General features: G+C 49.9%; 1 protein-coding gene across 1 annotated transcript in view; it reads right to left on the bottom strand.

Moving 5' to 3' along the window:
• The window catches only part of LOC134339791 (NF-kappa-B inhibitor epsilon-like), a 37,550-nt gene extending 33,769 nt beyond the window's left edge, over nt 1-3,781 (bottom strand). The window contains exon 1 of the mRNA XM_063036567.1: nt 3,380-3,781. Within this exon, the coding sequence (XP_062892637.1) occupies nt 3,380-3,639 (260 nt within the window). The 5' untranslated portion in view covers nt 3,640-3,781. The remainder of the gene's footprint in view (nt 1-3,379) is intronic.
• Between the last annotated feature and the right edge of the window lie 10,102 nt (nt 3,782-13,883).

Raw genomic sequence — 13,883 nt, 5'->3', positions numbered from 1 at the left:
GAGGAACATTGTATCATTTTTTAATGCATGCATTTCTAAATGACAATAAACGAGGACTGAGTGTCCTCACAATCTAATAATCTAAATCCCTCATTCACCCTTGGAAACATTCCAGTAAATTCCTGTCTGGAACCTTCAAATCCTTCCTTAAAGTGCTGGAACTGGAATCAGAGCTGAGAGAGTGAGCGTCTACAGATCTACCTCCCTCGACCTTTATCAACCTACCTCCCTCTATCTCCATTTCTCTACCTCTTCCTCCCTCCGCCTCCACCTACCTCTACCTCCAGCCTAATCACCAATTAACCTACCAACTGGCGCATCTTTCAGGTGTGGGTGGGAACTAGAGCTGCCCAAGGAAACCCAGGCAGTCCACAGGGAGGATGTCCGGACTCCGGACAGCGGGCGCTGGAACTGAACTCAGAACTCTGATGCTCCGAGCTGCAGCAGTGTTACGCTAACTGCTGAGCTACCCTGCCATTCTGAGGTGGACTGACTCTTATAATGAACACAAGAGACGCTGGAGATCCCAATGGACGCACACAAACTGCTGGACGCACTAAGCGGGGCAGGCAGCATCTGTGGAAATGGATAAACCATCGATGTTTCAGTCTGCGACACTACTTCAGGACTGGAAAGGAAGGGGGGAGACGCCAGAATAAAAAGGTGGGGGAGACGGGAAGGAGGATGGCTGGAAGGTGATGGGTGAAGCCAGGTGGGTGGGAAAGGTAAAGGGCTGGAGAGGAGGGAATCTGATAGGAGAGGAGAGTGGACTGTGGGAGAAAGGGAAGGAGGAGCACCAGGTGATAGGCTGGTGAGAAGAGGTGAGAGGCCAGATGGGGGAATAGAAGAAGAGAGGCAGGGGAGGAGGGAACCTTTTTTTTACCAGAAGGAGAAATCGATGTTCATGCATCAGGTTGGCGGCTACCCAGACGGAATACAAGGTGTTGGTCCTCCACCCTGAGGGTGGCCTCATCTTGGTAGAAAAGGCAGCCACGGACCGTCACGTCGGAGTGGGAATGGGAATGGGAATTAAAATCTTTGGCCACCGGGAAGTTCTGCTCAATTAAGCGGTGTCCCAATTTATGATGGGTTTCATCAATGTCCAGGAGGCCTCTTCGGCAGCACCGGACACAATAGACGGGATCTCAGCAGATTCACAGGTGAGATGCTGCCTCACCTGGAAGGACCGTTAGGGTCTTTGAAATGAGGCGAGGGGGGAGATGACTGGGCAGGTATAACACTTTAGCCATCAAAGGCCAGCACCACACAGGCCATGCTCTTTTCTCACTGATTCCATTGGGAAGGAGGTACAGGAGCCTCAGGTCCCAGATCACTAGGTTCAGGAACAGTTATTACCCTCAACCATCAGGCTCCTGAACCAGTGAGGATAATCTCAACTCTGAACTGATTCTATCGGGAAGGAGGTACGGGAGCCTCAGGTCTCACACCACCAGGTTCAGCAACAGTTATTACCCCTCAACCATCAGGCTCCTGAACCAGAGGGGTAACTTCAACTCTGAACTGACTCCATCGGGAAGGAGGTACAGGAGCCTCAGGTCCCAGATCACTAGGTTCAGGAACAGTTAGTACCCCTCATCAGGCTCTTGAACCAAAGGAGATAACTTCACTCACCCCATCACTGAACTGTTTCCACAACCTATGAACTCACTTTGAAGGACTCTTCATCTCATGTTCTCAATATTTATTTCTAATTATTGAATGTTTTTGTATTTGCACCGTTACTGCAGTCTGTTTGAATTCCCTAGTTGGGCGCTCTTTCACTGATTCTGTTAGTTGTTACTGAGAGTGGTGCCTCAGTTCTGAGGATGTCCCTGGAGTTCCCAGGCCATGCAGGTGGTCCGGAGGCACAGGGCCCATGTTTCCCTCTGCACACCCCCCACCCCCAAGGAGGGAGAGTGCCCTCAGAACCGTCTCTCGGACAAGAGGGTCAACCAAAGCTGCCAGCTGCTAGACCAGGGGGGCAGAATAGCCCACAACCACAGGTTGAAGGGGAGCAGCAGATGTCTGTCTACCTGCCATCCCGAGGGGAAGGTTTGCTCTCAGAATGAACAGGCCCTCCCTGCTGACCAAGATGCCTTTTCACACTGATCCCACTTCCACTCGGCCCAGATTCCTCTGCTATCCCAAATGCTTTCTACACACTGTGATCATAGCCATCTCTTTACTGTCGTACAATCAAAAACATGTTCACGTAGCCATAGGTACAGAGCACAGATTAGAAGTTATATCTGCCCACTGCCCTCTCTGAGAACGTCATACCCCTCGGATCTTTGAATCACTCCCCTCTCACATCATGTCATTGCTTTTCAGTTTTTTATAGTCCATCCTTCAGATCGACCCCATCTCTGCCCCTCGTGATTTTCAAAACCCTGACAAGCTCACCCCCTCATTCCACCAATAAAGAGAATGATCGCAACCCGTCCAATTGACTCCAGGCCTCTGAATCTCTATTTCATCCTCAACATTCCCTCTCATTCCTTCTTCCTCCATCACTCCACCCTCGCTCAGCCCATGCTCACTCCCTCTTCCTCCCTCACTCCCCCTACCCCATTCCCTCCCCTCCCTCATTCCCCCTCCACCACTCACTCACACACTCCCCTCCCCTCCCTCACACACTACCCCTCCTCTTCCTTCACTCCCTCTCCCCCTCCCTCACTCACACTCCCTCCCCCACACACACACTACATCCTCCCCTCCCTTCACTCAGTCACTCCCCCTCCCCTCACTCCACCCTCCCCCTCACTCACTCACTCCCCCTCCCCTCGCTCACACTACCCCTCCCCACCCTCCCCCTCCCTCACTCCCTCCTCCCCTCACTCACTCAACCTTCCTCCCCACCCTCACTCCTCCTCCCCTCCCCCCTCACTCCCCCTCCCCTCCCTACCCTCACTCCATCCCTCCCTCCCTTACTCCCACTCCCCTCCCTACCCTCACTCACTCCCCCCTCACTCCCCTCCCCCTCCCTCCCCACCCTCACTCACTCCCCCCTCACTCCCCTCCCCCTCCCTCCCCACCCTCCTCCCCACCCTCACTCCCTCCCCACCCTCACTCCCTCCCCTCCCTCCCCACCCTCACTCCCTCCCCTCCCTCACTCCCTCCCCTCCCTCCTCCCCACCCTCACTCCCTCCCCTCCCTCCCCACCCTCACTCCCTCCCCACCCTCCTCCTCCCCACCCTCACTCCCTCCCCTCCCTCCCCACCCTCACTCCCTCCCCTCCCTCCCCACCCTCACTCCCTCCCCACCCTCCTCCCCACCCTCACTCCCTCCCCACCCTCACTCCCTCCCCTCCCTCCCCACCCTCACTCCCTTCCCTCCCCACCCTCACTCACTCCCCTCCCTCACTCTCCCGAGCACCTACGTGTCCCCCTCCTCGCTTAGGTAGCTCCAGGGCTCAAACCGCTCCTCGGGCTCGGCGGGCTCGGCGGGCTCGGCCGCCTCATCGCCGCCGCTCTCGGCCAGCGAGCAGCGGGAGCTGAAGCTCTCCAACAGGCCGGAGCCGTAGGCCGAGTCGCAGGCGGACTCACATCGCTCATCGGCCGCGCCGGGCTCCCAGGCCTGCAGCTTTCCTAGGCCGCCGTGGCCCGGCTCGGTGCCGCCGCTGCCCGCACACTGCTCCATGGCCGGGTGCCGGTGCAGGGCCGCTCGCTTCCCCGTCCTGAGCTCTGCATCCGGATGAGAAAATGTCCCGGGGCCGCTGGAAATTCCCCAAAGCACAAAGTCGCCGTCGGCTCATTAAAGGCGAGGGGAAGCTGCCCTCCCCTTTAACACGGCGTCACTCAGGGAGGGAGCGAAATGAGGGGAAAGTGTGGGATTGAGTCGGATGGGGGTGACGAGCGGATGACGGGGATGAGGGAGGATGAGGAGGGCGAGGAGGGCGAGGAGGGATGAGCTGAATGAAGGGAATGAGAGGGATTGAGGGGGATGGGGAGGGTGTGAGGGGATGGAGGGGTGTAAGGGGGACAGGGGAGTTGGGGCTGATGCGGTGGGAGGGAGGGGATAGGGGAGTTTGGCTGATTGGGAGGGAGGGGAGTTGGGGGACTGGAGTTTCGCGGAGTGGAGAGGGGAGTGAGGATGTGATCGGGACGGTGTGTAGTGGGTGGGACAGGGGATTGTGGATTGGGGAGAGAGGGAAGAGCTGAGTGGGTAGTGGGGAATAGGGGTAGTGGAGTGAGGGGGTGATTGAGGGAGAGGATAGTGGAGGGGAGAGGGAGAGTTTAACTGTCTCCTGGGGATCTGTTGTATGAAGCCCCCTGAAGCCCTGGATTAGATCCCAGCCTGTAGCCCACTCCCAGGGATCTATTATTCTGTATATGAACCCTGTGAACCCCTGGATTAGATCCCAGCCTGTAACCCACTCCCAGGAATCTGTTATTCTGTATATAAACCCTGTGAACCCCTGGATTAGATCCCAGCCTGTAACCCATGTCCACAAATTTCTTATTACAGGATTTAATGAGGAAGTGTTTTGTCTTTGTGGGAGATGGCTGTGACACCTAGGGTGAAGTTTAACGTGGCGAGTAGGGGGTTTCTAGAGCGTCTGAGGAGAGGTATTTTCACCCAGAGAGGTGCTGAAATCTGGATCCTGCTGGAAGCAGAGCCACTCACACCATTCAAAAAGCATCTGCAGGCGTGCTTGGCTGTACGGTCACGTAGCAGTTCGCAGTGCCAGCCATCGCCATTTGGGGCTCAATCCCAAAGGAGTCTGTCCGTTCTCCTCTGGCTGCCCCGATTTCCGACTTCCTCTTGCTTTCCAGGGTTAGGGGTTAGTGAGTTGTGGGCACCGGAGGCCTGGCGACACTTGAGGACCGCCCCCATCGCAATCCTGCAACTGTTTTGGTCGTGGTGCAAGCAACGTGTTTCACTGTCAGTTTCAATGTACACTGAAACACCAAGACCTTGTCGGCCATGAAACCAGGAGCTGCAGCTGGGTCATTGATGGCTGGTACGGACCTGATGGGCCAAAAGGCTTGTTTCACGGCACTCTGACCACGTGAAGGTGACACGCCAGCACCTTTGCTTTCTTTGGAGTTTCAGGAGACTGGTTGAAATGGGAATCATTTTAAAATTTGTTATGTGTTCTTTCCTGGTTCAGATCGGGGCATTCGCATCTGTATTCCCAAACAAAAGGAGAAGGCACACGTGTTCAAAGCCACGAGGATACTTTATTGGAATAAACACAAATGCAATACAGAAAGGAAAAACAAAGTGGGACAGCAGTGGGAGTACAGACATCAAAATAATACTTATCATCCTTGACAGACTTTCACACAGTCTCTCTCTCTCTCTCTCTCTCTACATATATATAATAGAAATATAGACAACCCACAGCACAAGGTTCCAAGGCTTTGTCAAACCTTCCTGACGAAGGGTCTCGGCCTGAAACATCGACTGTACCTCTTCCTGGAGATGCTGCCTGGCCTGCTGCGTTCACCAGCAACTTTGATGTGTGTAGCACAAAGTTGTGCCAAACATGTCTCTACCTTGGAAATTACTAGGCTAACCAATAGCCCTCTATTTTTCTAAGCTCCATTCAAAAGTCCCTTAAAAGACCCTATCGTTTCCGCCTCCACCACCATTGCTGGCAGCCCATTCCACGCACTCACCACTCTCTGAGTAAAAACCTTACCCCTGACATCTCCTCTGTACCTACTCCCCAGCACCTTAAACCTGTGCCCTCTTGTGGCAACCATTTCAGCCCTGGGAAAAAGCCTCTGACTATCCACACGATCAATGCCTCTCATCATCTTATATACCTCTATCAGGTCACCTCTCATCCTCCGTCACTCCAAAGAGAAAAGGCCGAGTTCACTCAACCTATTCTCATAAGGCATGCTCCCCAATCCAGATGACATCCTTGTAAATCTCCTATGCACCCTGTCTATGGTTTCCGTGTCCTTCCTGTAGTGAGGCGACCAGAACTGAGCACAGTACTCCAAGTGGGGTCTGACCAGGGTCCTATATGGCTGTAACATTACCTCTCGGTTCCTAAACTCGATCCCACGACTGATGAAGGCTAATATACCGTATACCTTCTAACCACAGAGTCAACCTGCGTAGCAGCTTTGAGTGTCCTATGGACTCGGAACCCAAGATCCCTCTGATCCTCCATATGGCCAAGAGTCTTACCATTAATGCTATATTCTGCCATCATATCTGACCGACCAAAATAAACTACCTCACACTTATCTGGGTTGACCTCCATCTGCCACTTCAGAGGAGGTTCACAAGGATGATTCCAGGAATGAAAGGGTTATCATACGAGGAACGCTTGATGGCTCTGGGCCTATACTCGCTGGAATATAGAAGGATGAGGGATGATCTCATTAAAACCTTTCGAATGTTGAAAGGCCTAGGCAGATGTTTCCCATGGTGGGGGAGTCTAGGACGAGTGCACAGCCTCGGGATAAAGGGGTGTCCATTTAAAACAGAGATGCGAGAACTTTTTTCGTCAAAGGTGGTAAATTTGTGGAATTTATTACCACAGGCAGCTATGGAGGCCAGGTTGTTGGGTTAAGGCAGAGCTTGATAGGTTTTTGATTGGACTCAGCATCAAAGGTTAGCGGGAGAGGGACGGGGAGTAGGGCTGAGGGGGGGAAAAGGATTAGCCATGACTGAATGGCGGAGCAGACTTGATGGACCAAATGGCCTAATTCTGCTCCTATGTCTTATGGTCTAACAGCTTCTTCTCCACTGCCATCAGGTTCTGAAACCCACCCGAAAAACCCTAAACATCTCGGACTGCACATCCCTCAACTTGTAATGATTCTTGTTTATTTTACCACGTGATTAGGTAGACCTGTTCGTTTATGCAAATATCTCATCAGCCAATCATGCGGCAGCAACTCAGTGCATAAAAGCACGCAGACACGGTCAAGAGGCTCAGTTGTTGTTCAGACCAAACATCAGAATGGGGAAGAAATGTGATCTAAGTGACTTTGACTGTGGAATGATTGTGGAGCTACCAAACTACCACCCTCTTCACACCAATCCCAACCTTACCATCAACCCTACAATCGTTGGGGGGGTGGGGGTGCTGTTGTAGTGCGGTGGATAGTCCTCTTGCTGAGGCCAAGCAGCAACTCTCCGACACCTCCTCATACCTACCCCTTGAAGAGGACCCCACTCCAGACCATCAAAAACACCGGCTCCAACACCATCACTGACCTCATCAACTCTGGAGAGCTCCCATCCACTGCCTCCGAACTCGTAGTTCCCTTACTCCGCACTGCTCATTTCTACCTCCCACCTGACTGTCCGGGTAGGCCCATTGTCTCTTCCTGCACCTGCCCCACTGAACTCATGTCCCCACACCTCAAGTGCATTCTATTCCCCTTGGTTCAGTCCCTGCCCAGCTACATCCGTGACTCTTCACATGCCCTCGATCTCCTCACTAACTTTCAGTTCCCTGGCCTTGACTGCCTCATTTTCACCACAGATGTCCAAACCCTATACACTTCTAAAACATCTAAAACTTTGACAATCTTCTAGAAATGTGTGGTGGAGAGTCTATTGACTGCCTGCATCACAGCCTGAGGTGGAAACACCAATGCCCTTGAATGGAAAATCCTACAAAGGATAGTGGATACGACCCAGTCCATCGGTAAAGCTCTCCCCACCATTGAACACATCTACACGGAGCATTGTCACAGGAAATCAGCATCTACCATCAGGGACCCCTGCCACCCAGGACATGCTCTCTTCTCACTGCTGCCATCAGGAAGGAGGTACAGGAGCCTCAGGATTCACACCACCAGGTTCAGGAACAGTTATTACCCCTCAACCATCAGGCTCCTGAACCAGTGAGGATAACCTCAACTCTGAACTGATTTCATCGGGAAGGAGGTACAGGAGCCTCAGGTCCCACACCACCAGGTTCAGGAACAGTTATTACCCCTCAACCATCAGGCTCCTGAACCAGTGAGGATAACCTCAACTCTGAACTGATTCCATCGGGAAGGAGGTACAGGAGCCTCAGGTCCCACACCACCAGGTTCAGGAACAGTTATTACCCCTCAACCATCAGGCTCCTGAACCAGTGAGGATAACCTCAACTCTGAACTGATTCCATCGGGAAGGAGGTACAGGAGCCTCAGGTCCCACACCACCAGGTTCAGGAACAGTTATTACCCTCAACCATCAGGCTCCTGAACCAGAGGGGATAACCTCAACTCTGAACTGATTCCATCGGGAAGGAGGTACAGGAGCCTCAGGTCCCACACCACCAGGTTCAGGAACAGTTATTACCCTCAACCATCAGGCTCCTGAACCAGAGGGGATAACCTCAACTCTGAACTGATTCCATCGGGAAGGAGGTACAGGAGCCTCAGGTCCCACACCACCAGGTTCAGGAACAGTTATTACCCTCAACCATCAGGCTCCTGAACCAGAGGGGATAACCTCAACTCTGAACTGATTCCATCGGGAAGGAGATACAGGAGCCTCAGGTCCCACACCACCAGGTTCAGGAACAGTTATTACCCTCAACCATCAGGCTCCTGAACCAGAGGGGATAACCTGAACTCAACGTCACTCACCCCATCACTGAACTGTTCCCACAACCTATGGACTCACTTTCATCTCATGTTTTTGATATTTATTGTTTATTTATTTATTATTATTATTTATTTATTTTCATATTTGTACAGTTTGTTGACTTTTGCACGTTGGTTGAACACCCCAGTTGGTGCGGTCTTTCATTGATTCTGCTCTAGCTGTTATTCTAGAGATTTATTGAGTATGCCTGCAAGAAAATGAATTTTGGGGTTGTATCAACCACAGCCTACCGGTCAACCTCGACGCTTTGCAATTCGCCTACCGGAGCAACAGGTCAATGGCAGATGCCATCTCTCTGGCCCTACATTACTCCTTAGAACACCTGGAGAATAAAGACGCATACGTAAGGCTCCTTTTCATTGACTACAGCTCTGCCTTTAATACCATCATTCCAAATAAACTGATTCCTAAGCTCCGGAACCTGGGCCTTAGCACTCAGATCTGCAGCTGGATCTTCAACTTCCTCACAGACAGGACCCAGGCTGTAAAAATAGGGGACAAGCTCTCCTCAACAATCACCCAGAGCACCGGTGCCCCACAAGGCTGAGTACTCAGCCCCCTGCTGTACTCACTCTACACCCATGATTGTGTAGCCAAGTTTCCATCAAACTCAATATATAAGTTTGCTGAAGACACAACAATTGTAGGCCCTATCTCGGGTAATGATGCGTTTGAGTACAGAGCGGAAATTAAGAACCTGGTGGCATGGTGTGAAAACAATAACCTATCCCTCAACGTCAGCAAGACGAAGGAATTGGTTGTTGACTTCAGAAGGAGTAGCGGACTGCACGACCCAATTTACGTCGGTGGTGAGCAAGTGGAACAGGTCAAAAGCTTTAAGGTCCTCGGGGTCAGTATCACAAATTACCTGACTTGGTCCAACCAAGCAGAGTCCACTGCCAAGAAGGCCCACCAACGCCTTTACTTCCTGAGAAAACTAAAGAAATTTGGCCTGCCCCCCTAAAACCCTCACTAATTTTTATAGATGCACCGTAGAAAGCGTTCTTCTAGGGTGCATCACAACCTGGTATGGAAGTTGTCCTGTCCAAGACCGGAAGAAGCTGCAGAAGATCGTGAACACAGCCCAGCACATCACACAAACCAATCTTCCGTCCTTGGACTCACTTTACACCGCACGCTGTCGGAGCAGTGCTGCCAGGAAAATCACGACCCACCCAGCCAGCACACTTTTCGCCCCTCTTCCCTCCGGGAGAAGGCTTAGGAGCTTGAAGACTCATACGGCCAGGTTTGGGAACAGCTTCTTTCCAACTGTGATAAGACTGCTGAACGGATCTTGACCCAGATCTGGGCTGTACCCTCCAAATATCCGGACCTGCATCTCAGTCTTTTTGCACTACCTTACTTTCCATTTTTCTATTTTCTATTTATGATTTATAATTTAAATTTTTAATATTTTCTATCGATTTGTAGTCCAGGGAGCGGGAAGCGCAGAATCAAATATCGTTGTGATGATTGTATGTTCTAGTATCAATTGTTTGGCGACAATAAAGACAATAAAATAAAATAAATATGGTGACATATATACACTTAGATAATAAATTTGCTCTAAACTTTGAAAGGTAGAGGGGAGATGCTGGTATAAAAAAGTGGCAGTGGATCTAGCGGCCCTTCGGATGGCAACAACTCGAACCAGCAGCCCCTCCAAGAACCGCTCGCTCTCCTCCACGTTTGCCTCGATGTTTCAATCTTCGACTCTTTAATCGGCAAGAACTGTAGTCGATCATGGCCCTTTGTCTTATCCCTGATCTCCTCGTGGTAGCGGTCTGCTATCCCCGAGAAAACTCCCAGGAGAGGAGCTTCTCTCTTGGAGTTTTCTCGGGGTTAGCAGACCGCAAGCCAACCCAACTGAACTACAGACTGTAAGTCCCAGGCTCCAACAGTTTCAAAAACAAAATTAAGATAAAAAAGAGTAAGTAGAAGACCTAGAAAAACTGGAATGATTAACTATCTGGAAAACGTCGCCTGGCGAATCATTGTTCCCTGGCACCATCTTATAATTTTTCGATAAATTTATTGTGAATGCCCATGAGGAAATGAATTTCAGGGTTCTGTATGGTGACATATATGTACCTTCATAATAAATTTACTTTGAACCTCCATCCTGAGATGAATCACCAACCGGGAGAAACTGGGGGAGAGATGGTTTGCCAGAGATAGACTGCTTTCCCTGCTGTGAAGGAGGCAGGCAGGTGACCTGACAGAGATTTATAAAACCACAAGGGATGCTCACAGCTCTTTCCCCCAGAGTAGGAGATCCAAGCCTGGGAGGCGTAAGCTGAACACTCGAGGAACTCAGGCAGCACCTGTGAAGAGAAATGAACAGCCAACGTTTTGGGCCACGACCCTTCACCAAGAAAGGAAAGGATGACCAGAATAAAAAGGTGGGGAAGGGGAAGGAAGATAGATGGAAGGTGATGGGTGATGCCAGGTGGGTAGGAAAGGAAGGAGAGGAAGGAATCTGATTGAAGAAGTGAAGAGAGTGGACCATAGGAGAAAGGGAAGGAGGAGGGGACCCTGGGGGAGTTGATAGGTTTAAGTAGTGAGGGGGAAGATTTCTTGAAGGGAGGGTGTGCTGGTGTTTAAAGCCGGTAAACCAGGTATCTGTTTAGGTGTGTGCATGATCTCCCTGGGAAGTTACACTGTGATTAGCACTCCTGATGAAGGGTCTCAACCCGAAATATCAACTGTATTCCCCTCCATAGATGCTGCCTGACCTGCCGAGTTCCTCCAGCATTCTGTGTGTGTCGCTCTGTGGGTGACCTGCAGTGTTTGTCATTGGTGGCTTTGGAAGCGAAGGGTCAATTCTGCCCATCTCTCAGAACAGTAGAGGGCCTTCAGCCCATCACATTGTGCTGACTTTAAAACCTACTCCAAGACCAATCTAACCCCTCCCTTCAACACAGCCATCCATTCTCCTTTCATGGTGTGCCTGTCCAAGAGTTTTAAGACGTGAGGGGCAGATTTCAAACAGGGACCTGAGAAGCAATTTTTTTCAGAATGAGAATCTGGTTTGATATCACCAGCACATTTTGTGGAATTTGTTGCAGTACATTGCAATACAGAATAATAGAATATATATAAATTACAGTAAGTACATCAATAAAAGAAAATTAAATTAAATAAGTCATGCAAAAAGAGAGAACAAAGTAGTTCATGGGTTCAATGTCCATTCAGAAATTGGTTAGCAGAGAGGAAGAGCTATTTCTGAATCGTTGAGTGTGTGTCTTCAGGCCAACGTCAGCATGGTTTCCATAAAATCTTGCCTGACAAATCTTTTGGAATTCTTTGAGGAAATAACAAGCAGATTCATACTACTCACAGACTGCCCATGCCACTACTGGCATTTAGAGCAGCAATGGAGGTCCTCTATGTCTGTTTAGAAGGATTCTTCATCGCTGTTACCGTGACATCTTTGTCCAGTCCGGGTTGTTCACCCTGAGCTGTACCCCCAAACCTGGAGGACCAGTGGACAACTCTTTGTCTGGCCTCTACCCTTTGACCTGTTTGGCGTGGGTGACCCTACCAAGAGCCAAAGCATCCAGTCAACACAGCTCTCCGGGTCATTGAGACACGCCAGCCTCCAGACCCGACGACAAGGTTGTGGTGCCCTTGGAGGTTCTCAAAGATCCAAAGTACATTTATCATCGACGTACGTTCGCAGTGTACAGCCCTGAGATTCATCTCCCCGCAAACAACCACAAACCAAAGTAACACCACGGAACCATGGTGGAGGAGCAAAAACACCAGGTCGCTCAGCCCAAAAACACACAGTCAAAATGTAAATCACAGGCTCCAATCGCACACGGAGTCGTCGTCGAAGCATTTCTAAAAGGAGAAAAAGTAGTAGTTTTGTGAACTGTCTGCAGGATGCCACTATTAGTCACGTTGTTCTCAGGTGCCATCTTGGATCTCTGTAACTGTGACACCCTACTCTGCGTTCTGTTACTGTTCTACCTCAATGCACTGTTTAATGTATGGACAGTGTGCAAGACCAGCTTCTCACTGGACCTCAGAACGCATGACAATAATAAACCAATACCAGTATCAATAGCTCAAAGTTCAAAGCAGATTTATTATCATAGTACGTATATATTAGAGGAACATTTGATCGGCCATGATGGAACGGTGGAGCAGACTCGATGGGCCAAATGGCCTAATTCCATTCCTACATCTTATGGTCTTATGTATTCATTTTAACCATATAACAACTACAGCACAGAAACAGGCCATCTCGGCCCTTCTAGACCGTGCCGAACACTTACTCTCACCTAGTCCCACCAACCTGCACTCAGCCCATAACCCTCCATTCCTTTCCTGTCCATATATCTGTCCAATTTAACTTTAAACAACAACATCGAACCTGCCTCAACCACTTCTGCTGGAAGCTCGTTCCACACAGCTACCACTCTCTGAGTAAAGAAGTTCCCCCTCATGTTACCCCTAAACTTTTGTCCTTTAACTCTCAACTCATGTCCTCTTGTTTGAATCTCCCCCATTCTCAATGGAAAAAGCCTATCCACGTCAACTCTATCAATCTCCCTCATAATTTTAAACACCTCTATCAAATTCCCCCTCAACCTTCTACGTTCCAAAGAATAAAGACCCAACTTGTTCAACCTTTCTCTGTAACTTAGGTGCTGAAGTCCAGGTAATATTCTAGTAAATCTCCTCTGTACTCTCTCTATTTTGGTGACATCTTTCCTATAATTCGGTGACCAGAACCGTACCCAATACTCCAAATTTGGCCTTACCAATGTCTTGTACAATTTCAGCATTCCATCCCAACTCCTTTACTCAATGCTCTAATTAATAAAGGCCAGCATACCAAAAGCTTTCTTCACCACCCTATCCACATGAGATTCCACCTTCAGGGAACTATGCACCATTATTCCTAGATCCCTCTGTTCTACAGCATTCATCAATGCCCTACCATTTACCATGTATGTCCTATTTTGATTAGTCCTACCAAAACTTAGCACCTCACATTTTTCAGCATTAAACTCCATCTGCCATCTTTCAGCCCACTCTTCTAACTGGCCTAAATCTCTCTGCAAGCTTTGAAAACCTACTTCATTATCCACAACTCCACCTATCTTAGTATCATGGTTGGGAAAAGGGGAAGGGAGAGGAGAGGGAGCAGAGAACACCAGAGAATCAGTGGAAATAATGGAATCAGTGAAATCACACAAAGGAAGGCAACCGCTGTGCAAAAGAAGACACTCTGTGCAAATAAAAACAAATAATAATGAATGAATAAATAATACTGAGAACATGAGTTGTAGAGTCCT

This window comes from Mobula hypostoma, chromosome 30 (genome assembly GCF_963921235.1).
Source record: "Mobula hypostoma chromosome 30, sMobHyp1.1, whole genome shotgun sequence".
Taxonomy (NCBI): domain Eukaryota; kingdom Metazoa; phylum Chordata; class Chondrichthyes; order Myliobatiformes; family Myliobatidae; genus Mobula; species Mobula hypostoma.
This window is presented reverse-complemented; position numbering and strand designations above follow the sequence as displayed.